The 22,356-nt window shown below is 43.4% G+C and overlaps 2 protein-coding genes across 3 annotated transcripts in view; one reads left to right on the top strand and one right to left on the bottom strand.

The window, feature by feature from the left end:
• The window catches only part of UXS1 (UDP-glucuronate decarboxylase 1), a 37,891-nt gene extending 33,862 nt beyond the window's left edge, over positions 1-4,029 (top strand). The window contains exons 14-15 of the mRNA XM_033147653.1: positions 307-410; positions 3,203-4,029. Of these exons, the coding sequence (XP_033003544.1) occupies positions 307-410; positions 3,203-3,334 (236 nt within the window). The 3' untranslated portion in view covers positions 3,335-4,029. The remainder of the gene's footprint in view (positions 1-306; positions 411-3,202) is intronic.
• Positions 4,030-4,914: 885 nt separating this feature from the next.
• Positions 4,915-19,776, bottom strand: ECRG4 (ECRG4 augurin precursor). 2 transcript variants are annotated; one of them, XM_033147655.1, is made up of 5 exons: positions 19,710-19,776; positions 9,811-9,939; positions 8,658-8,705; positions 7,740-7,897; positions 4,915-5,268 (listed from the first exon to the last, which is right to left on the bottom strand). In XM_033147655.1, the coding sequence occupies exons 2-5, from the start codon at positions 9,881-9,883 to the stop codon at positions 5,107-5,109; spliced, it is 441 nt and encodes a 146-aa protein (XP_033003546.1). In that variant the 5' UTR covers positions 9,884-9,939; positions 19,710-19,776; the 3' UTR covers positions 4,915-5,106. The 2 variants fall into 2 exon arrangements, with proteins under 2 accessions (XP_033003546.1, XP_033003545.1); XM_033147654.1 differs by lacking the exon at positions 19,710-19,776 and having other exon boundaries at positions 9,811-9,991.
• Between the last annotated feature and the right edge of the window lie 2,580 nt (positions 19,777-22,356).

The following is a 22,356-nucleotide window of genomic DNA, read 5'->3' as shown; positions in this document are numbered from 1 at the left end:
AGCTACTTTCTGCCAGAACTGTTGCTTACGCTTAATGTTGGGTTGGACCCTCTGGGTTTCCAGCTATAAGGATGATGGGGCTGCATTATAACTGCACTGGACCTGTGTGGTTTCTTGACTTTGTACACCATAGTTTAGGGGAGTTGTAGGTGTGTGAAGCCTTTGTTTCAACCCGTCTTGGAAAAACGTGGTATAGGGAGACATTTGAAAACTACCTGTTTTCAGACTTCTGAAGCGGTTAGTCGATCACCAGAAACCAATACAGCTTTGTAATATTTGCGGGTTTGGTGTTGTTGTTTTTGGCAGGCAGTGGAAGTGAAATCCAGTTTCTGTCAGAAGCTCAAGATGACCCTCAGAAAAGGAAGCCTGACATCAGTAAAGCCAAGTTACTACTTGGTTGGGAACCTGTGGTATGTAATTCTATGGTTAACAGTGTTGTGTGCAAGTATTTTTGAAAGGCAACACCATCAAGAACCAAATAATGCTCAGTGTTCCTTGCTGTGCAGGGCAAATCTAATGAAATTCCTTCCATGTTGTGCTACCTCCTTTTGGGAAGAGTTCTCCCCCCCCCCCAAAAAAAAATCAATATTGCTGCTGCTCCTTGATAGATAATAGCCACACTTCTGGTATTCATCTTTAAAACAAACAGCTAAGCTAGTTAAATCTAGAGCAAATAAGCAGGGGCCCTTGAGAGCAAAAGTGATTTTAACAAAGGCAGTGAAGGAAAGTGTGTGTTTGTGGATCTGACTCTGCTCCCATTGAAACCAGTTTTATTGAACAGTAGGTCATTATAGAGTGGTAATGATTAATTGTGCTTTCTACCTTTCGGACGGAGATGCCTTGAGAATGCTTAACATCCATTTTCTTAGCAGTAACACTGCTAGTAGGAAAGCAGAATGCTTTTGTGTGTGTGTGTCTGCATGCAGGTTGGGTGTAGGTTTGAAATTAAGCCTGTGTGAAGCTCTGCTATTTCCAACCCCCCCCCCCCGAAACTAGTACAGTAGACACTCGGGTTGCGAACGCGATCCGTGCAGGAGGCGCATTTGCAACCTGCAGCGCCGCGTGGGTTGCGATTCGCTGCGTCTGCACGATTTAGCACCGAAATCCGGAAGTAACCCGTTCTGGTACTTCCGGGTTCGGAATGTTTGTATCCCACAGCGAACGCAACCCGAGGTATGACTCTTGTACTATATAGTTCAGTGGGGAATAAACGCTAGAAGTGTGCAACAAATACCTGTCCGCCTTAGTTCAGACACATTCTTACACCTATAATTTATCATCGTTGTGGTTTTGATTTTTTCAGAGAGCTTTCTTAGGTTGTACCCCACTCTGATGTTGATTTAATGAAGAGCGGGTTATAAATTACCTAAATAAAATAATAATTTAGGTAATTTATAACCTGCTCTTCATTAAAACGGCAGTAGTTCAATGGTGCATCCTGTACACAAATGATGCCCATTGAGGTTTACTTCTGAGTTTTGGCTTGCGGCTAACTTGTTTGTAGGGTGCATATTTTTGTAAGTAGGCAGAACGATAAAAGTATTAGAGCAAGAGACTGAAAATTCCTTATTCAGAATAGATAATTGCTGCAATCCTAGCTTGAGTTTATTCAAATGAGTAATAATCCAAAAAATTCTGAGGGAGCTTGATTATTTGTTTTGTCAGCTGCATTCTTCATTATCTATGAGCAAGTGCTATGCCCTGGAACGTAGGTCATTGGAAATGGCAGGAAGTAGACTGGATCTGCTGAAAGGTGATAAATAGAGGTGCAAAAAGGTAGATATGGCGAAGTTGGGCATTCCACATATTGTGCCCTGAAAACCCACCAGTTCTCCTCAGGGAGAACTTTGGGAACTCAACTTACCATCTTCCAGGTAGCTTTACAAATTCCTCTAGGAGCCCAACTCTTCACTGCTGCCTTAAGCTATTGGAAGAGGCGGTGCCTGGAGACTGTGATACTTCCAACACGCCCCACAGTTTTTCATATTTGCAACTTTTATCAGTTTGATGAATGCAGTACTCTAGTCTATGGTTACTGCCAGATTTTACTGCGGACACGTGTTGAAAGAGGTCCCATTTTCCCGTTGCCAGGGATGATGGGAGTTGTAGTCCAGCAAAAGCAGAAGAGAGGGAGGTGTGCTTCTCCCCCCCCCTTCCATATTTTGCTAATAATGTAGAGGAGGAATAACTCAGAAGGGGCAAATGAGAAGGTTGTACTTAAGGATTGCCAGTTACCTACCTCCAGTGCTTTTTTTCTTTCCTAGTCCCCAAAGGTGTGGGAATGCACCTCTCTGAGAAGGCCCAACGAGGATATCTTTGGGCTGGGGTGTCTGTGTGTGTCTCCTCAAGAGCCAGACTCTATCATGCTCTGGTTTGCAGTGCTGCCTCAGCCAGCTTGGCATGGGCTGTCTTCTTCAAGAGGCAGCTGTGGTAGAGGCATCGGGTGATGGAAATGTTCCTTTGCCCGCATGCCAGATCTCCCCTGCTACCTGCCACACATACAATCTCAGGCTCTGTGGGCTTGGCTGCTGCGGTGCTTGCCTGCCTTCCCCAGAGCCTTTCCTCTTGATGCATTTGGTCTCCCCCAAGAGGAAAGGTGCAGCGAGCCTGCTCGGGGGAAGGCAGGCAATTGCCATCCAGCCCAGACATGTGCGGGCGAAGGAGCAGCCTGCTCCCCACCCCCCACGATCTCTCCACACACCGTGGGGTGGAAGGGATTGAATTTGGGCTACTCCTTCACTCATGATCTCCACACACACACACCCTACTCCTGAGCAATCTCTCCCATTGATCGGGAAAAGAGGCAGCCTGCCCCTGCCAGGGAGGCAGATGGTAGAGTACCTTCTCAGGCTTCCCCTGCAAAGCCCTACTGCACCTCATGAGGAGACCCTCTCTGAAAGGTGCCAGGACACCATTCCAGCTGAAAAAAGCTCTACCTGCTTTACAGATTTTAAGGTATGAACAGGCCAATTGACAGAGCTACTAAGTTTTTGCAGGAATTGCCGCTGGATGCAAATGCTGTCTTAAGTTATTTGGTGAAGTATCTGTAAATGCACCACCTAGAGCTCCTTGGAGGAAATGTGGGATATAAATGCAATAACCAAACTAAATAAATAACCCTGTTTGACATACTTTATCACAATGAGCAAAAAAAGCACTTTTATAACTTGACTTACTTGGCTGTATCTCTCTTTGGTAATAGGTCCCATTGGAAGAAGGCTTAAATAAAGCAATTCATTACTTTCGCAAAGAATTGGAATATCAAGCAAATAATCAATATATTCCTAAACCGAAACCTGCCAGGATAAAAAAAGGAAGAACCAGACATAACTAAAAACTCTTCAAGTCGGAAAGGAATTGAAAACCTTTCCTTGCGTTCGAAAGGTGTAATTCGTCTTTTGTTAAAAAAGACTCCCGAAACAGGTATCATGAAGAAAAACTGGAAATTTCACTCTGAAGCTTGCTTTAAAGAAGTGGATGTGCCTAAATAAGAAAACTGCAATCTTTTGCCTTGCACTTTTTAAATCTGTCTTTTTATGTAAAATAGGATAGACGCATCCTTTTTTTAGTATCTTCAAGTTTTTATATCTTGCTGTGAGATCATTTTGTTGTGACTGTCCTTGACAGTTTTATTTACTGGTTTCTTTGTGAAGCTGCAGATGGGATGGGAAAATGCCAATTTATTTATAAAAAAGTGGGTACTTTAAATGAGCGATACTATGCATAAAGAAAAAAAGAGCAAGCCGTATTGTCAGATGATTGAAAACACTGGCATCTAGTATTATAGGATTATAATAATAAAAAAGAATTCTGTATGAGAGCTTTATGTATTCTTTTGAAATTGGGTTTTCTCCCCCCCAAATGTTTAGTTCTAGTTGCACACTTGAATTTGAAAATATTTTCACCGACTTTCATGGATAAATGCTATTTTAAATCACTACTGTGTTGTGCACAATCTGGGGGGAAAGTTAATGTATTATTGGTTACCAGTGGTTGAATATGCTATTTTAATAAAATATTGAAACTTAACAAATATCAGTTTTTCATGTAAGAGTGCTGCAACCGTGTGTTGCGCCTTCATGCAAAGTTACAGAAAACTTACATTGGTGGTCTGTTTTTCCTTCAGTAACCGGTCCTCTTGAGTAGTAACGGTGTATAAGGTTGTAAGCAATTCTTTTCATAAAGTACAACCTAGTCAAAGATAATTTCATGATCTTAAATGAGTTAAGAAGGCACTTACGGTTTATATAGCCTAGTCTGTTTTTTTTCTTCACTGTAGCAAATGCAGAGGAAACCACATTGCTATTTGCAGTACTAATTTAACACGTTCACACCACTCGTTCACATTCCCCTAATTTAATTATAATGCAAAATCCCTACACGAAAAGTATTGTACTGTTTTATTTAAACAAGTAGAACATTATTATAACAGTATAATGGTGGCACCCATGCTATACTGCTAGCTTGGAGGATTAAAGACAAACTGTTTTGAGGGCCACCAACTTGGACATCTTTAAAAATAGGATTTGACGAATTCATGGAAGATAGTCCTACCTCCATAGTAAGTATACTTCTTAATACCAGTTGCTGGAAACCACAAGAGGGGAGTGTGTTGTTGTGCTCAAGTTCCATTTGTGGGTTCCCCATAGTCATCTGGGAGGTTGGTCACTGAGAGAACAGGATGCTGGACTAAGTGGATCCAACAGGCTCTTAAGTTCTGTAAGCAATTGTTTCTGCCAGTATATGAATGTTTAGAGTCTGATTATCAATTCACACTTTGGGGCGGGGGCACACTGATTTTACCAAAGCCATATGCCACCCACTGTTCTAGTAGACTGGGATGTCCTTCAAGATAACTGAAATTTCACAAGGTAACCATGCTGTCTTACAATAACTTCCACCAAAAATACTGGGAAGAATACTTATCAAGAAATTTTAATGCTAACGTTTATACATGTTATGCTACTGAGTGGATATAAAAACGTTCCATAACTTTTTTTGTTTTAAATGTTTATAACAAACTAGTTAATTTCAAAGAAGCGTAAGAGGCACCTTTGGGCGGTATCCGTCTTCCCGGCGTTCTAATCCAGAGAAGGAAAGATGAGATTAATAATCGTCATAATTGACACTTGCTCCATGCCTAAAGGTATGCGGGTTTCGTGGGCCGATAGGTGCATCTTCATCATAATGGTGATGGTAATAACCACCGTAATATTCATGGCCACTACGGCCTAGGTTTGACCAGTAGGAGACATCATCTTCAAATTTCTGCATACAATAAAAAAATAAGTGTAAGCAATTGGCTACTAGCTGCAACTTTGCCATGCAAAGGGTAAAGGTAAAGGGACCCCTGACCATTAGGTCCAGTCATGTCCGACTCTGGGGCTGCGGCGCTCATCTCGCGTTAGTGGCCGAGGGAGCTGGCGTACAGCTTCCAGGTCATGTGGCCAGCATGACTAAGCCGCTTCTGGCGAACCAGAGCAGCGCACGTAAACACCATTTACCTTCCCGCCGGAGCGGTACCTATTTATCTACTTGCACTTTGGCGTGCTTTCGAACTACTAGGTGGGCAGGAGCTGGGACCGAGCAACAGGAGCTCACCCCGTCGTGGGGATTCGAACCGCTGACCTTCTGATCAGCAAGCCCTAGGCTCTATGGTTTAACCCACAGCGCCACCCGCGTCCCCGCAAAGGGTTCAGCGCCTTTGTAAATAGTAACAACTTCCTGTATTGCATTGGAAGGTTTCTCTTTTATTCATACTGTTACCCAAAACAACTTAAGCAGTGCAAAATATTTTTTTTTTTGTTACGGGTCTGAGAAGAAACAAAGCAAAGCTTTAGGATAAAAAAACCATTAAAAATTATTTGAAGCCTGCACAATATTTAAAAAGTTGATTAGAAGCCTGCACAATCTTTCACATTTGAAAACATAACCCACAGCCTGATCATGCTGATAGCTCAGTCAGTAAGAGCATGAAACTCTTAATCTCAGGGTCATGAGTTCGAGCCACATGTTGGGGAAAAGATTCCTGCATTGCAGGGGGTTAGACTAGATGACTCGGGGTCTCTCCCAACTCTACAACTCTATGAGCCTATGCTTATCCAACATCACATGTGTCGAGGACTCATTTTCACTGCTCTAGACTAGCACCCATTTTGCACAGTATTCACATTAAATTAAAAAACCTCCCTGTATTTAAGCACTTCATACCAATTTAAAATTCCTAGACATGAAGAGTGAGTACGGGCTGTTTTCAACAATTTACCAAGCTCAGAGAGGTTTCAAAACTTTAGTTTCGCATATTAACTTGAACTCTGAAATTCTATAAAACCAACTTTTAATTCTCCACTTTAAATTCTGACCTATATCCCAAACCCTCAAAATGTTTGCTGTATATTTAATCACTTCTCATTACCTTATTACAGTAGTACCTTATTTCACTGCTCTTAGCCTATGATGATGCTATATCACTCCAATCTCGTTAATGTTTATGTTCATGAAAGGATGCCAGTTTTGTTTCGTTTGTAATCCAAATTATGATATCTTTAAATAAAGCACAATGTGCCTTGTTACTTATGAAGAAAAGCAATAATTAATATTATTGGATCTTTTTATCTGCCCAGGTGTACTTTTGATTCACAACTGTTTAAAAAGAGATTTAAAGGTAAGTAAATTATATAGTGCTCTGGTCCATAGGGTCACGAAGAGTCGGACACGACTGAACAACAACAAAAATTATATAGCAGTTTACATTTTTGTAGTTTTCCTAGCCTCAATATTTAAGCAACTGTTAGAATATCTCTCCAGTCTAGCAAAACCACACAACAGCCATGGAACTCAATAAATTTTCCTTTGCCATATTCAGGTACTACAATACATTCAGGTAATACATTATTGCATTTTAATATGTGGTACCAAACTGCAGTATAAATCCCTAGAGCAAAATCTGTATTAAGTTTTGTTCCACACAATATGTAAAAGAAAACTATCCAAAAGTTTCCCTTTGTTGTTACATAAGGCGGGAACTCCCAATGCTACTACTAAAGATAGCATTATGCGAGCAGTGCAAAAGTTTTATCTTTTACTTCCTGTTTTGTGTATATACAAAGTTGTAAAATTGTTGCTTTCCTTGAGAGAAAATTGCTCACAAGATTGCCAGTCTTGTGTCTGTGATGCGGTCAGTTGTCTCCTACATTAAAGTCATCGGGTCAGCTGCTGTTTCCTTTAAAAGGAGGAAGACACACCGACCTGCCCTGCTCTGACAGTGTTATTAGGTGTTGTGTGTGTGTGTTCAAAGTCAGAAACTGGACACCTTAAATGGATGTAGGCACCTGGAGTCTCAAAGCACTTTTTAACCCACATCAAACTATTTGCAAGCAGTGCAGGGTGATGTCATATGACTGACACCGTCTGTCCAATCTGACTCATGAAGGGTAAGGGAGTTGACGATCTGGCCACTGGCCCAGATCAGGTTTCCTGGTTCTGTTCTAAGAGCTGGAGTGTACTATCCCATTCCTGCTTCAATGAACTTCACATAATCAGACCCAAGTTAACCACTAGAAAACTCCCCTTTCCAGACCATGCCTGCTTCTATCTGAAAGGAAAATACTCTAAACCCTGTTTCACGCGAAGACGACGAAAAAAAATAATAAAAAGTAAATTAATTGACATAAAAATTGGAGGGGGCTTCAGCGAGTTGCCTTTTCGGATGTTCCAAAATAGAAAATGTTGCCACTTACTGCTTCATCAAAGCCTAAGTAGAGAAATTGCTGGTACCACTGCTGTACATCTGGCTGACTCCTATCCCACAGCTGCCGCTTCTGACGCTTCAAGCTGCTCAAAAACTCCTTGGCCTTATCTTCTTTGACAGACACATCTGCCTTAACCGGAACAGGAGCTGAAATGCAAGAGACAGCAGACACAAGGAACGGTTTAACCTAAAGGTTGCTTACTCTCTAGATAATGTCACTTGTTCCAAGCAGGTATCAATTACATGTTTTGGATTGACAGGTGGAAAGGGCTGGTAGGAGTTGGGGGTCCAAACACCTGAAGGGTCTATACTCTCTAGGTTCCACATCCCTGCTCTGAAGTACCCTACAATACTTATAAACAACAATAAATAAAACACATAATCCATTATGAAGATCAAAATGTATAAAACCTTTGCATGTGGATCCGTTACGCAACTTTGCATGCTAGATTCTGTGTTGCTTTGTGTGACAAGCACATATACTGTATATCAAACATAACATGGGAACAGGTATTCTGTGATACTGGACAACTGCGGTGAAGTATCCCTGGGTATTGTACTGGCATATGAAGGATGACCTACATGTTCTGTCTTCATCTGATTTCTTGCAACAGTGGTCATCACAGCCTGTAAAAATTAGATTGAAGGGTGCGTTTGACTTTCACTGACCTGGTCTTTCCCACAGTCCCTAATGGGACAGTTGCACAAGGGGAAAGACAGGTGGGAAATGAAGTGTCCCTATTTTTACAAGCCATTTAATCCCCTGGAAATTTCTCCCACTTGCCACCATCTGAAACAAACCCAAGATCTGGGCAGAATGTGTGGCTCTGGTTTGAGTTAGCTGCTGTTTTTCTGGCACGCAACAGCTGAGGCAGAAAGAGCCATGAGCTGGAGACAGAAAACTTACCTTCCCGTCTTTGGAGCATCAGCTTAAGTTTATTTCCTCTTGATACACCTAAAGGAATCCAAAATCAAAACAAATCAGGTTTGAAAGAATTTACAAGGTTTCCTGCAAAGCACTGCTCTCTTAATATGAGTTGTGAATATATTTGTTTGAGAAAGTTGAGCCTGCAGAAAACAAGATGCTTCTGTCGCCAAATGAAGGTCTTTTTCTCCCCCCCCCCCAGTGCTTGCTTACAATAGTAAATTGTAGAAATTTGCCTGTCTGTAGCCCCACCCCAATCCAGGGAACTAAGGGGTCTCATTCCAGACAAGTGTAATGTTAGAAGTTGGCACCTAAAACCCAATTAGAGAACCGAGGCAAGGCTGGCCAACCTGGTACCCATCAGATGTTGTTTGTGTACAACTCCCATCATTTCTGACCGCTGCCCTTACTAGCTGGGCCAATGGGAGCTGGAATCCAGCCACATCCGGGGGGGCACCCCCCTCCTTGGCTGCCCCTCGTCTAAGGAATGGAGCATAATGAACTCTGTTGGTAACTGTCAATCTGCAGAGATTGCTTTCCTGTATGCTCACCTATGCCTTTGAAACAGACATATCAAACATAAAGTCCCTAATTGTGTGTGGGGGGGGGAGCCTTTGTGACATAGAATCATAGAGTTGGAAGGGACCCTGAGGGTCCTCTAGTCCAACCCCTGCAATGTAGGAATATGCAGCTGCCTCATACGGGGGATCGAACGTGCAACTTTGGCAACATATACGACGTGGCAATATTGGAGCTATCAGCAGGGTTATAAAGGGGATACCTTCTGGAAAAAGCGAAGAGACTTTCCTGGGCTGGGAGTGAAAAACATGATTGCTTCCACAGCTGGCTGTTTAGGCAAGGGCAGTCTCTTTCCTCCAGCAAAGCAAATCCACATTATATGCATCACATCTGAAGTATACCACTTTTCATAGCTGTGCACATGCATGCATGCATACATATTAATAATATGGAGCATTGTTAACAGCAGTGGTGGAATGGGCTTTGTTTTGTTTTCAAGTGTGTGTCTGGGCATCTTTCCCCCCTTACACAAAAATGCCTCCCCAAGCCCCACTTCTCCCAAGTGTGGGGCAGCACCCGCCGCCCGGCCCCTTTCCAGCGCGCGGGGCTGACTCACCGGGACTCAGGCACACGAGGAGGAGGACCAGCGCGAGCGCAGCCCACGAGAGCGCCCGCCGCCCGGGCACCATTTTGGCGGGAATCTCCGTCCGGCCGAGTTTCGCCTGGCGCTGCTCTCTCCCTTCGCCTGCAGGGAGAAAAGCGAGAGGCGGCTGGTGCTCTGGACGCGGGGAGGAGCCGAGGAGGGTCTTGGGCCAGAGGGGAGGGAAGGAGGGAGCGCGCGAAGCAACGGGCAAGGCGAGCCTGGGACGCGGCGGGAGAAGCGACTGCAGCCCACCTGGATGCGCATCTACGTTGCCCAGCGTCCGCAGAGGAAGGGGGGGGGAGAGAAAGAACCGCTCGGCAGGGTGTTTGTGTGTGTGTGAGAGAGAAGGGGATTTGTGAAGCAGCAAAGCAGCAGCTGGCACGCTTCCCACATTCCAGATGCGTTTCTTTTGGTAGCTTCGGAGCCACCTGCTCAATGCTCATTGAGCCTCCGTGGCGTTTGCATAAAGGTTGTGCGACGCCTGCTGCTTATTGAGCGTGTATGCTGGGGTTGTTATCATAGGAGCCAACTCCTTGGGGGCTGAGGTCCCTGTGTGTCCCCCCCTTGAGATATTTGAGGGGGCTTGCCCCCGACCACAAGATGATGGACACTGCCATTCAAATCATAACAATAAAGGTAAAGGACCCCATGACGGTTAAGTACAGTCAAAGGCAACTATGGGGTTGCGAGGCTCATCTCACTTTCAGGCCGAGGGAGCCGGCTTTTGTCCACAGACAGCTGTTCGGGTCATGTGGCCAGCAGGACTAAACTGCTTCTGGTGGAACACCGTGACGGAAACCAGAGCGCACGGTAACACTTTTTACCTTCCTGCCACAGCGGTACCTATTTATCTACTTGCAGTGGTGTGGTTTCGAACTGCTAGGTTGGCAGAAGCTGGGACAGAGCAACGTCGTGGGGATTTGAACCGCTGACCTTCCGATCGCCAAGCCCAAGAGGTTCAGTGGTTGAGACCACAGCGCCACCTGCGTCCATTTAAATAGTGTGCAATGCACCACATCATGTGATGGAATATACAAGGCAGGGTTTACCTCCCCCCCCCAATATTGTTTTCAAGTTGGCACCCCTGGTTTGTTATTGAGGTAGCATATAAAAATGCTGCCAAAATGCTTTTTTTTTAAAGCGTTTTGAAAAACACATTGAATTTGGCATAGCTCACTGTCGCCATTGAGTGTCGCATTTGCATATTGCACTTTACAACACATTTGAAATGTTTTATTTGCAACAGAGTCCTGTCACCTCCAGCAATTGTCTGCCCACATGTTTCAGTGTATGTAGCCCACACTTTCCTTAATGCGAAATAAATAAGAGTTTGGGTGGGGATAGGCAAAATGCCTGGGGCCCCCTTTTAATTCGTAGAATAGCTAACTTCCTGGTGAGATGATAGCAGCGCCGGCTTTAGGGTGCTGCAGGCACTTACCCCGCACAGGGCACCAAGCCAAGGGGGTGCATCATAATCATAATTATATTTATACAGGTACCTACTGAGAAGATCCATAAAAGCAACTGTACCAAAATGAATTATTGTAAAAATAATAAATATTGGGGGAGAGCACCAAATTTTGTCCTCACTCAGGACACCGTATTAGCAAAGTTCACCCCGGTGATAGGCTACTCGGGGAACAAAGAAAGTGGCTCTGGGCCCTCTCTCTCAACTCGCCGGGAGTTATAAAGAGAAAGGCTAGAGTTCAGTTAGGTGAGCTAGGAAAAGGGCCATAGCTCAATGGTAGAACATCTGCTTGTCTTGTGGAAGTTCCTGGGTTCAATTCCCAGCATCTCCAGGTAGGTCTGGGAGAGAACTTTGCCTGAAATGCTGGAGAGCTACTGCCAGTAGACAATACTTAGCTAGGTGAAGCAATGGTCTGGCTCAGTATAAGGCAGCTTCCTAGATACTGCGATCTGTTCCGCACATCATGCTAAGCCAAAACATGACTTGGCATGAATAAGCAGACTCTGGGAGAGGAGATTGCAACCGCTTTGCTTAGCATGATGTTTTTGCTTCTGCATATGGTTTGGCTTAGTGCCTTGTCCAAGCCTGGACTTGTGGTTTGGCACTCTCAAACCAAAAACTAATCAAGGTTTTGTCCTGTGGTTCATGGCTCGTGGTTTGTCTGGCTGAGATAAACTGTGTCCGGGCAAGAAACTAAGCCAAACTATGGCTTAGCTCAGCACAGCACAGCAGCAAAACGAAGAGAGAGGGCACGGACCCCTTTCTGGGAGCCCTCATACTAATGCTAAGACACACAATTTAGAAAGCTCTGTATTCAATTTATATACCACCCTTCATCAAAAGATCTCAGGGTGGTTCACGAGATAAAAACATGAGATAAAAGCTCAATAAATTGCTTAAAACAGACATAACAAAACAATCAGTGCATATATATGTATGTGTATGCATGCATAATCCACAAAGGGGAAAGATATTGGCTGCAAAGTGCATCAAACTGGCTATGTGCAGGGGCCTGGACAATGTCTGAGTTTTCAATTTACTTGTATTTGTTTAGGTATGATGGACTGTTAAGGCATCAGTGCCATTCTGGAAATAAAAGATAACTCGGAAGGTTTGTTACACATATCCACACAACAAGAAATCAAGTTCTGAACATAAAAGCAGGAATTCAGGGCAGGGTAGGAACACATCATTTCTTTCAAAGGTTCGCATAATGCCAGGCCTATAATAAAACCACCAGTTACCAGCGTTGCCCCAAATAAAAATAAACACATTTTGCCAGAAGCCTTAATAAGAGAAAACACTTTCAGTTTTGTAAAGCCCAGTAAGGAATTTTCAATGTCCACGAGGGGCCAGAACCTCTAATTGCACAGTACATAGTGTCTGACATTCTGCTGCTATTAATTTCTTCTAATGAGTGCTGATATATTACCTTAATTGAACTGAGTTGGTTGCAACTTAAATGCACTTGGCATGGCAAATTGGTTTCTAAAGTTAGTTCCAAGAAAACTACAGGAGTCATGAGTTTCTTCCAAATAACAAGAGCATTAAGCTCATCAGTCAAGGCCTCCCGAAGTATTTTGACTCTCATCACTGTGTACTGCGGTTTGCTTTTTGCTGATGCTGAATGAAGGAGGCTAACACTTGACCTTAGGAGGGAAATTACATCTAAACAAGCAATTTGCATCTGTATCTCAATAATGTTCCAGGTGTCTGGGCTCAAGCATGTCTGTCTGCCTATTTACATGTCTTGAACTGTTTAATTGGCATAAGCAGGAGAGGTACTGTCAGGAATCTTAGGTAAAGGTAAAGGGACCCCTGACCATTAGGTCCAGTCGTGTCCGACTCTGGGGTTGCGGCACTCATCTCGCGTTACTGGCCGAGGGAGCCGGCGTACAATTTCCAGGTCATGTGGCCTAAGCCGCTTCTGGTAAACCAGAGCAGCGCATGGAAACGCCGTTTACCTTCCCGCTGGAGCGGTACCTATTTATCTACTTGCACTTTGACATGCTTTGGAACTGCTAGGTGGGCAGGAGCTGGGACCGAGCAACGGAAGCTCATCCTGTCGCGGGGATTCAAACCGCTGACCTTCTGATCAGCAAGCCCTAGGCTCTGTGGTTTAACCTACAGCTTAGAGGGAGCTTAAAAGAAAGGCTGTGTTAAGGTAATTTGATCTTTCATCTGGGAAAGCTCCCCAACTATTCTTAGAACAATACTGAGGATAAGGCTCCAGGCTCTTCAAGTGTCCCTATTTTCCAGGGATAGTCCCGGATTTACAGAAGCCATCCCGGTTTCTGATTTGATCCCAGAATGTCCCACTTTTCTTAGGACGTTCCTATTTTCATCTGAGAAATGTTGGACGGTATGGAGTTATGCAACCCCCAAGCCAAGGAGATAAGTAACTATACAACCTTTAGAAGACATCTGATGGCAGCCCTGTATAGGGAAGTTTTTTTTTAATGTTTTATTATGTTTTTATATGTGTTGGAAGTTGCCCAGAGTGGCTGGGGGCAACCCAGTTCTCATTGTGAAAGTGAATTTAAGGCAGGAGTGGGGGAAAATCTTTTTCAGACTGAGGACCTCATTCCCTGCAAGGGTGGGGGACTTTTCTGTGGGTTCAGCCAGAGGTAAAAATATGAGGAGCAATGAATTTAAATCTTACTTTTATACAGCACGCTCATTTCTAGTCTGTGCACACACACACACCCCTCTATCAAGGAAAACCAAGAAATGTTGTCAGAGTTCAAGAACTCTTTCCAGCCAGATAAAAACACCCTTGAGAATATGATGCAAAATTGTTGGGACACGTAGCCTGGAGAAAGAGGGGGTGGCTCTGAAGTGTCCCAAGGACAGACAGATCTGGAAAGCAGCATTTGTCCTCTGGGTTGGAGGACTCCCCATCCCTGTTTCAGACCCTCAAAATGTCCCTATTTCCCAGGGATAGTCCTGGATTTACAGAAGTCAGCCCGGTTTCTGATTTGATCCCAGAATGTCCCGCTTTTCGTTAGGACGCCCCTATTTTAATTGGAGAAATATTGGTAGGGTATGGAGTTATGCAATGCCTGAACCATCTGAAGGCAGCCCTGTATAGGAAAGTTTTAAAATGTTTAATGTATATATATTGGATGCTGCCCAGAGTGGCTGGAGCAACCCAATTAGATGGTAGGGTTATAAATAGTAAGATGATGATGATGATGATGATGATGATGATGATGGGATAGAATGTCCCTATTCTTCATTGGATAAAAGTTGGAGGGTATTTTTTTTAAGGGCTTCCTTTGGGGCATATAAAGGTTTTTTTTAATGTGTTTCCTAATCATTACCTTAATCTGTTTTGGCAAAATCTGTTTTGGTTGTTCACTGTGTTTAGTTATTGGAAAGTCAAGAATTATCATTATCATCCATCCTAATAACTGCATGATGAAAATGTTTTTACAGGTTGTTCCTTGTGCCTGTGTATCAAGATTCAGAATGCTTCAAGTTGGGCTTGCGTGTTACTGCTGTGCTGTTTGTCATGAACAAATATGTTTCCCAGCCACTGCCTTAGGGCTCTGCATAGTTGAAGACCTGCTCCTGGTTTCCCCCCACCCACCCACCCCATTTCTACTTCAATTTTCTCGCCATAAAAACAGCAATTCAAGGCAGAGCTACAGAACCCACAAACAATTACGATCCATTAAATGAATCAATAATGCAGCACAAATATCGGCAACAGAACTATAAAGTTAATATTCTATTAGAACACCAAAATGCCACAAATAGATAAATCCTCAAGAGCCCAAATGAAAATGTTTTATGCGATCTTCTAGCGGTGAATAGATTTGGGGCTCTCACTGAGATTTGGGCACACCTCATTGGAGAGTGGATGTCACAGACGGGATGCTACTGTTCTGAAGGGCCTGGAATCTGCCCCAGGAGATGCAACTTCTCAGCCAGATGGTGCAGAGAATAGAGTGCTGCCCATCAATTGAAATTGGCAGGAACGTTCAGTATGGGAGCAGCAATTGTTTCAGTTATGCTGGACAGTTTGCAGATCTCATGGACCGCATTGTTCCTGGTTTGGTGGGGCGGGGGGGGGGCGGATTGAAGGAAGTTTTCCTACCACTGAAGAGGCGGGAAATAATATATACGAGATCAGGCATCCCCAAACTCTGCGGTCCAGATGTTTTGGGACTACAATTCCCATCAACCCTGACCACTGGTCCTGTTAGCTAGGGATCATGGGAGTTGTAGTCCCAAAACATCTGGAGGGCCGAATTTGGGGATGGCTGTACTACTAGATACTATAGCCTCATTCTAATTATCTTTAAAACCCTTCAGTTCTGCAAGCATGTTTCCCTTAGGATGCATTGTCCCCTGATAAATGGAAGCCTCTACTTAATAAAGCATTTGTGAAGCTGCATTAAGTTTTGGATCTAATACACAAAGCGAAGGTAGGACCGGACTAGGGTAATTGTCCGGAAAATGATAGCTTTGCCTACACTGAGGCACTTCCCATTTCATTTCTGTCTCTGACTCTTGTCCTGATGCAGATGCACAAACGAATGTCAGAGAACAGAGTTGCAGCAGGGGAGTTTATTCAGCATGCAAAAGATTCAGCACCAGTTAACTGCATGGTGATGATGTGAAGAGAAGCTCTCAGAGGAGATTACCAGTACTTCTCTCCAACCCACCCACCCACCCAACTGAGCATTCTGAAACATGAATGCTTTTGAAGAAGTATCTTCTGCTGCTGATTAGCACATATTTTCGTATCAAGTATGTGACAGCATGTGTGACTGCTGTAATTTGGTGTGGGTAATCACTTTGTAAATTGGGGGCAATAGAATGGAATGTGCAAAAACCCTCTTTTTGAGCAGAAAGTCGGGTAAGTACAAAGAACTCGTTCTCTGCAGTGAAAACCACATTAATATAGAGTGAAACTGCCATACCCAAGAGGCCACTATATGAGCAATTTGGACAGACTTTACATATTAGATACTGAAATGTTCCAGTAAGAAGACTTCTTTTAAAAAAAAATGCATTTTTTAAAAATCACTGATCATTTATACTGTGAACCATTTTTTTTGGGGGGGGGGATTTCTCTGGCATCCTTTTTACAAAGCTTTTTGACATGTGCAAAGAATCTTTGTGCATATGAAATGATTTAAAAACAACCAAGTGATCTCAATCTTTACCCAAAAAGGCTTGCAGAACACACTTCCCTCAGGTTTGCAATCTAAAAAGATGCAACAGCAGCAGCAAATGATTGCCTTGGGAGGGAGCAGGAAGTATTTTTCCTTGCAAAGTCTTCTAGTGAACAGTTGGGAGTGGGGAAGTTCAGGAGCAGGAGGAGCCAGAAGCTGGTGGCCTCCCAGCTAAATTGACAGAGCAGCTCTGCACACCTTTTCTTTTTATTACAGACTGAGGTGATGCCAGGAGAAGTTAGTGGAAGGAGGAGCCTGGCGTCTCAGAGCAGATGGCGGCCCTACAGCTGTTCTCTTTCGGATGGAGGTACAGTAAGGGCAGGGGATGCGGGTGGGCTTGCCAATCAGAAGGTCGGCGGTTCGAATCCCCGCAATGGGGTGAGCTCGCGTTGCTCGTTCCCAACTCCTGCCAACCTAGCAGTTCGAAAGCACGTCAAAGTGCAAGTAGATAAATAGTGGGAAGGTAAACAGCGTTTCCGTGCGCTGCTCTGGTTCGCCAGAAGCGGCATAGTCATGCTGGCCACATAACCCAGAAGCTGTGCGCTGGCTCCCTCGGCCAATGAAACGAGATGAGCGCCGCAACCCCAGATTCATCCGCGACTGGACCTAAAGGTCAGGGTACCTTTACCTTTACCTTCACATTAAGGGCATTTCAACAGTGCAAGAGAAGTTCAAAGATGATTTTGTAAAAATGGCTTCAAGAGACTTTTCTCTTGTAGTATGAAAAGCATCAGGGCACGTTTGTGCACTGACCCGGCATTTTGCGTATACAAAAAAGTTATATGGCTTTGTAACTGAGCTGCACAAAGCTTTCTCCGTGATGCTGTCCCCAGGTACCTTCTTGGATAGCAGAGCACCCACACCTTTCAGCATAGAGGGATTTGAACTCCTCCTGAGGGAAGTTCAGAACTTGTGTGCTCAACTTGAGGAGGGAGGGGACGCATACACAACAACAACAACAAAATGGCAAACATGCTCCCTACAACCTTAGAAAGAAAGCCTACCAACCAACCAAGGACTGTGCCACCCATGTGCTAAAGGAACCAACAATCTCATCGTGACCAGCACACTTTTGTATCTTTGCACACACAGCGCTCAAGGTAACAGCAGTGTCTCCACTCCATCAGCCAGTGGTGGAGGCATCAAGAAGCTCAATACTACCAGTTCCCTGACATATCTAGACAGGAATTTGAATCCTCTCATGTTCCTCATGAGCACAACACAGAAAAGGGAGTATACAGCACCTACATTGCTCTCTGAGCAGGAAGCCTGCAGAGACTCACCTGGGAAAGGAAAGTGTCTTTTCACAAGCAGGTAAAAGGAGGAAGTTAGGGGATGTGACAAGGGCAACCAAGCCACACACTGACAGAAGAGATCTCCAGAGCCTCACTGCAAAAGGCACAGGATATTGCCAACTCTGTTTATTTGTGGTTTCTGCAGTGTATCTCAGCCAGCCTTTTTTCCTTCCCTGTGGTGAGTCTTACTTACTTCGCCAAACCTTTACTAGGAATTACAAGTAGAGGCCATCATGAAACATCTATATGTATAATTTTAAAACATATACACATAAACAGCCATGTAAAATATGTAACAGCGGTGATTTTCATCGGAATTTCTTCCTGCTAATAGTGCCGTTCAACCGTGTGGTAAGTCAAGTTTCTAGCAAGATGAATGTGTCCTCTAGAATTTAGTCTGTGAAAGAAACATTTCTCAAGAACAAAAGTTTACCCCCTTGAGCCTTAGGCTAGTAAGGTAGTCCTCTCTCTCTCTCTCTCTCTCTCTCTCTCTCTCTCTCTCTCTCTCTCTCTCCCTCTCTCTCATACACACACACACACACACACACAGAGAGAGAGAGAGACACCTGCTGAAACAGATTACAGTATTTCCAAAGAGGCCCTTAATTGTTTACTAAAAATCTGCTTCTTTACGATACACTAACTCACTGTGCAGAATTCCAAACACAAGCATAGCTAAACAGTGCTAATTTTAAGGGTGAATAACTATTTGGCTTAAAATAAACAGCGTTAAGAGAGTATCTAAACCACATGCAAATCTTCCTTAGCTGCATTGTCTAGTTCTGCTTTTCCTCTTCCTCCCTCCCTTCCTTTTTGGTTTAGACAGTTTTTAAATTTTACTTTTAGCTTGGACTACAAAAATCAGATTAAATGAAGCTTAAAATCAATCCAACCACGTCACATTTCTGCTCATCAGTAAATGCCGCACGTAAAAAGGTTTTTTTCTCTCTACCTTTCCAGAAACAAATTAAACGTGAAACTGAGGAAAAAATTATTAGGTAACACTTGGGATAGTAAGACTCTGCAGTATGGGAAAGGTAAAATATGCGTAATAATCTAGAAATGAGCACAACCATTGAAAATAAAAATAAAAAGGGAGCAACCACTTATGTCCAAAATGCCTTCTTAAAGAGGAATGATTTGTTGTTGTGGGAACCTGTCTGGCATCTGAGGAGAATTTTTAAAAACCAACACAGTATCAGCCCTTAAAGATAATAAGTGTATTTACACCTACAACTGATATCAGATAAAAGATACCCAGAACTCATGTGAAACCCCCACTAAAGTTAAGAAGAGCAGCAAAAAAACAAAAACAAAACCATTTTTTTGGTCATGTAGAACCCTATGCATATTTATTTGGAATTTCCTTGGATAATGTTCCGCAACTCTTACCGCTGTATGTATAGGATTGCAACCTTTAATTAAGCAAGCTCCTTTGAATTGAGCCCAAGAAAAGTCTTCAAATACCAATGTAAACAATGCTGCTTAATAATGTGCTTCGTATTTAGATTACATAATAATAGCAAACAGTTTTTCAGCTATTTAAAACGAGTAATTTTGCTGCTATATAATTTCTAGCCCCTGTTCAGAGGCTGATCTATATATAAAAGAGCTAGAATAGTTTTGGAGTAAAATCACATTGAATAGGGCAAATGTTATGTGAGTAGTGGGAGGATTGTAGATAATGTATACAGAATGAACTAAAAGAAACCTCTGTCACAAGCTATATTTTCCTGAGCAAATAAAATACTACAAGTCCATGACATTTAAACCACAGTTCCTACAATCAGCCTGCATTTGACCTTTCAGTACAATAATATAAAGCAGTCAATTTTTCTCTTTATCTGAATTCAAATTGCTGTTGTTGTTTTTTAAAAAATCCCATTCCTATAGTAAACACATACTCTTATTTAATAAAATTACCTTTCCAGGAATCGGCTTCCTGCCTTCGTGCTTGGGCAGAAGAAGTGAGTCTTTACTGAAGTACACCTTGGACTTCTGAAAGAAATAAGAAACTGGGTAATGGGGGGTGGGAGAGAGAAGTATTGCATTTTTTTTTTAACCGCTAGGACCAATGTATGAAGGACATATTTATTCCATTTTGCAGAAATCCAACCCTTTGCAGAAATAGCTCCACAAAGCACTTTGTGGACGAGTTGGGAAGAATCGCATTTCTGCTCAGGCAGTAGGACAGCATTTCAAAAGGGAAAGAAATATGATTGCAAGCAGATGTTCATTCATGTTCTCATCTTAAAGGAATGTGTGTGTGTGTTTAGGCAGAATGATGAACAACAGATTTCAGGGTGCATTTAATGTTTCTTAATTTCTTGCAGATGAGGGAAACAAGTATATTTTGGCACTACTTGTACACTGCACAGGCAGTATTTCTCTGTTCTTGCTGGAAATAAAAATTTTGCTTCTGGGTATTGCTGTAGACCACTTGTGTCGTGGGATAGCAACCAATTAAGAAACAGGAAGCAGAGAGTAGGAATAAAAGCATAGCTCTCCATTGGAGGAATGTAGAAAGTGGAGTTCCCCAAGGATCAGTATTGGAACCAATGCTTTTTAACTTATTAAGGATTTAGAGTTAGGGATGAACAAAGTTTGTTCATGATATTGAACTGTGTGCGTTTCCTACTAGAGGGGCAAAAAGTGTACAATATTTAAGAAACCTTTCCATTAAAGTTAAACAGAGTATTTCAATCAGCTATATTTGCACCATATTTTGCGTTTTCAGGTCTAGGTGTTATCTGAGTCAGCATCATTATCTATGCTAGTTTAGTTGTAAAGACTTATCCAGGTACATGGGGCCGAAGGGGCTTCAGCTCCCCCAGTATTTTTGGGCAAGGGGCAGTGCTTCCCCCAATATAGAGGGGGCCGCCACCCCGCTGCTGCTACTGGGCACACTCCATGCACCCCCAGAGCTGGGCTGTGACAGGGACGAGCAAGCATGGAGATCACCCTCCTCCAGTGGCATCACGTGACGTCATGTGACCACCCCCCCTCAATGTGGAGGACAAGTTGGCACCCCTGGCCTTATCTTATCCTTGGCTTGATTTCTCTTGCAAGAGAAATGCTGCACCTCTCTGCCATTTGCTTTGTTATTTATTCCTGAGAATCAGACACTTTCCTAAAACAATGGCACCCCCTGTATTTTCCCATATGGACTTCCACCCCCTCCCCACCCCCAATGTTTTAGCATTTTATGGTTGTGTGTGCACACACTCCAGAGAGACAAATCAGAATGTTCACCTGTAATATTGTTTGCAGTAAGTTGTAAAGAAGTGCTAGTTTGGATGACGACAACCACAAAACTAAGACACACACACACACAACTCACTCCAATCTTTGGCCCTTTTGGAAGAAGAATTGCAACTTTGATGTTTCCTCCAAGTCATTTCTATCTTTGTTCTTTTAAAAGAATTTTGTCACCCAAAGGAAATATGATAAGCATCACACTGTAAAAGAAACCACCACTGAGATCTTTTGCTTGATATTACATGCACCTGTGTACTCAAAACTTTACTCTTCATCAGAAACTAAGGCTGCTATTTGTTCTGCATTCCCCACCCCACCCCATCCTGCCTTGCATACTGTTCACAAATAACATCTATATTCATTACGCTCTGTACCCAGTGACTGAGCTAGCTAACAGGGAAAGATATGTTCTTCCTGTTTTCTTGGGCTCTCCATTAGTGTTGGCCTGCTCCCTTTGCTTCCTTGCATTCCTGTTTACACAACAGTACTTCACAGCTTCTGGACCAATAACTTAAAACCAGCAGACATTTCTATGGCTCCTTCACTTAGAAAAAAAAACACACAGAAGTGATGAATGTCTTCTTTGTGTTGTTTTGTAGGTTGAGACAACATCAACAGAGATGAGGCTGAAGCCAGATTTTAGAGTTTTTCGGGGAACTAAAGGTGGAATGGCAGAATACTTTTGCCCTTGCTGTTCTGTGCCCACTCATCCTGCTAGGGCAGGGGTCAGCAACCTTTTTCAGCCGTGGGCCGGTCCACTGTCCCTCAGACCATGTGGTGGGCCAGACTGTATTTTGGGGAAAAAATGAACAAATTCCTATGCCCCACAAATAACCCAGAGATGCATTTTAAATAAAAGCACACATTCTACTCATGTAAAAACACGCTGATTCCTGGACCGTCCGTGGGCCGGATTGAGAAGGTGATTGGGCCGCATCTGGCCCACGGGCCTTAGGTTGTCTACCCCTGTGCTAGGGTCCCTGGTAAATGGTTTTCCTTCGAGTGGTTTGAAAGCTGCCTCATCACCTAAACCCAAGAGCAAATTGGATTATAAGCAGCTTCATCCATCACAAGTTTGAAAACCAATAATCGGAGCAAGCACCGCTTTTTATAAGTTGTGCTGGGTGAAAGCTGCTTAATAAGCCGTTTCATTCTCAAGTGAAAAGAAACCCCCCAGCTGCACAGCGGGCTGCAAAACTTAAGGAATGGGGGGTTGCAAAGAAATGGGATTTTGCTGCAGATGGAGCTCTGCTCCCACCTGCAAAGACATGCACAGCCCGAGGATCAAGGGGGCAAGCCAAACCCCACTCCC

This window comes from Lacerta agilis, chromosome 4 (assembly GCF_009819535.1).
Source record: "Lacerta agilis isolate rLacAgi1 chromosome 4, rLacAgi1.pri, whole genome shotgun sequence".
NCBI classification, from domain to species: Eukaryota; Metazoa; Chordata; class Lepidosauria; order Squamata; family Lacertidae; genus Lacerta; species Lacerta agilis.
The sequence above is the reverse complement of the archived record's forward strand: the minus strand, read 5'-3'. Positions and strand labels throughout refer to the sequence as shown.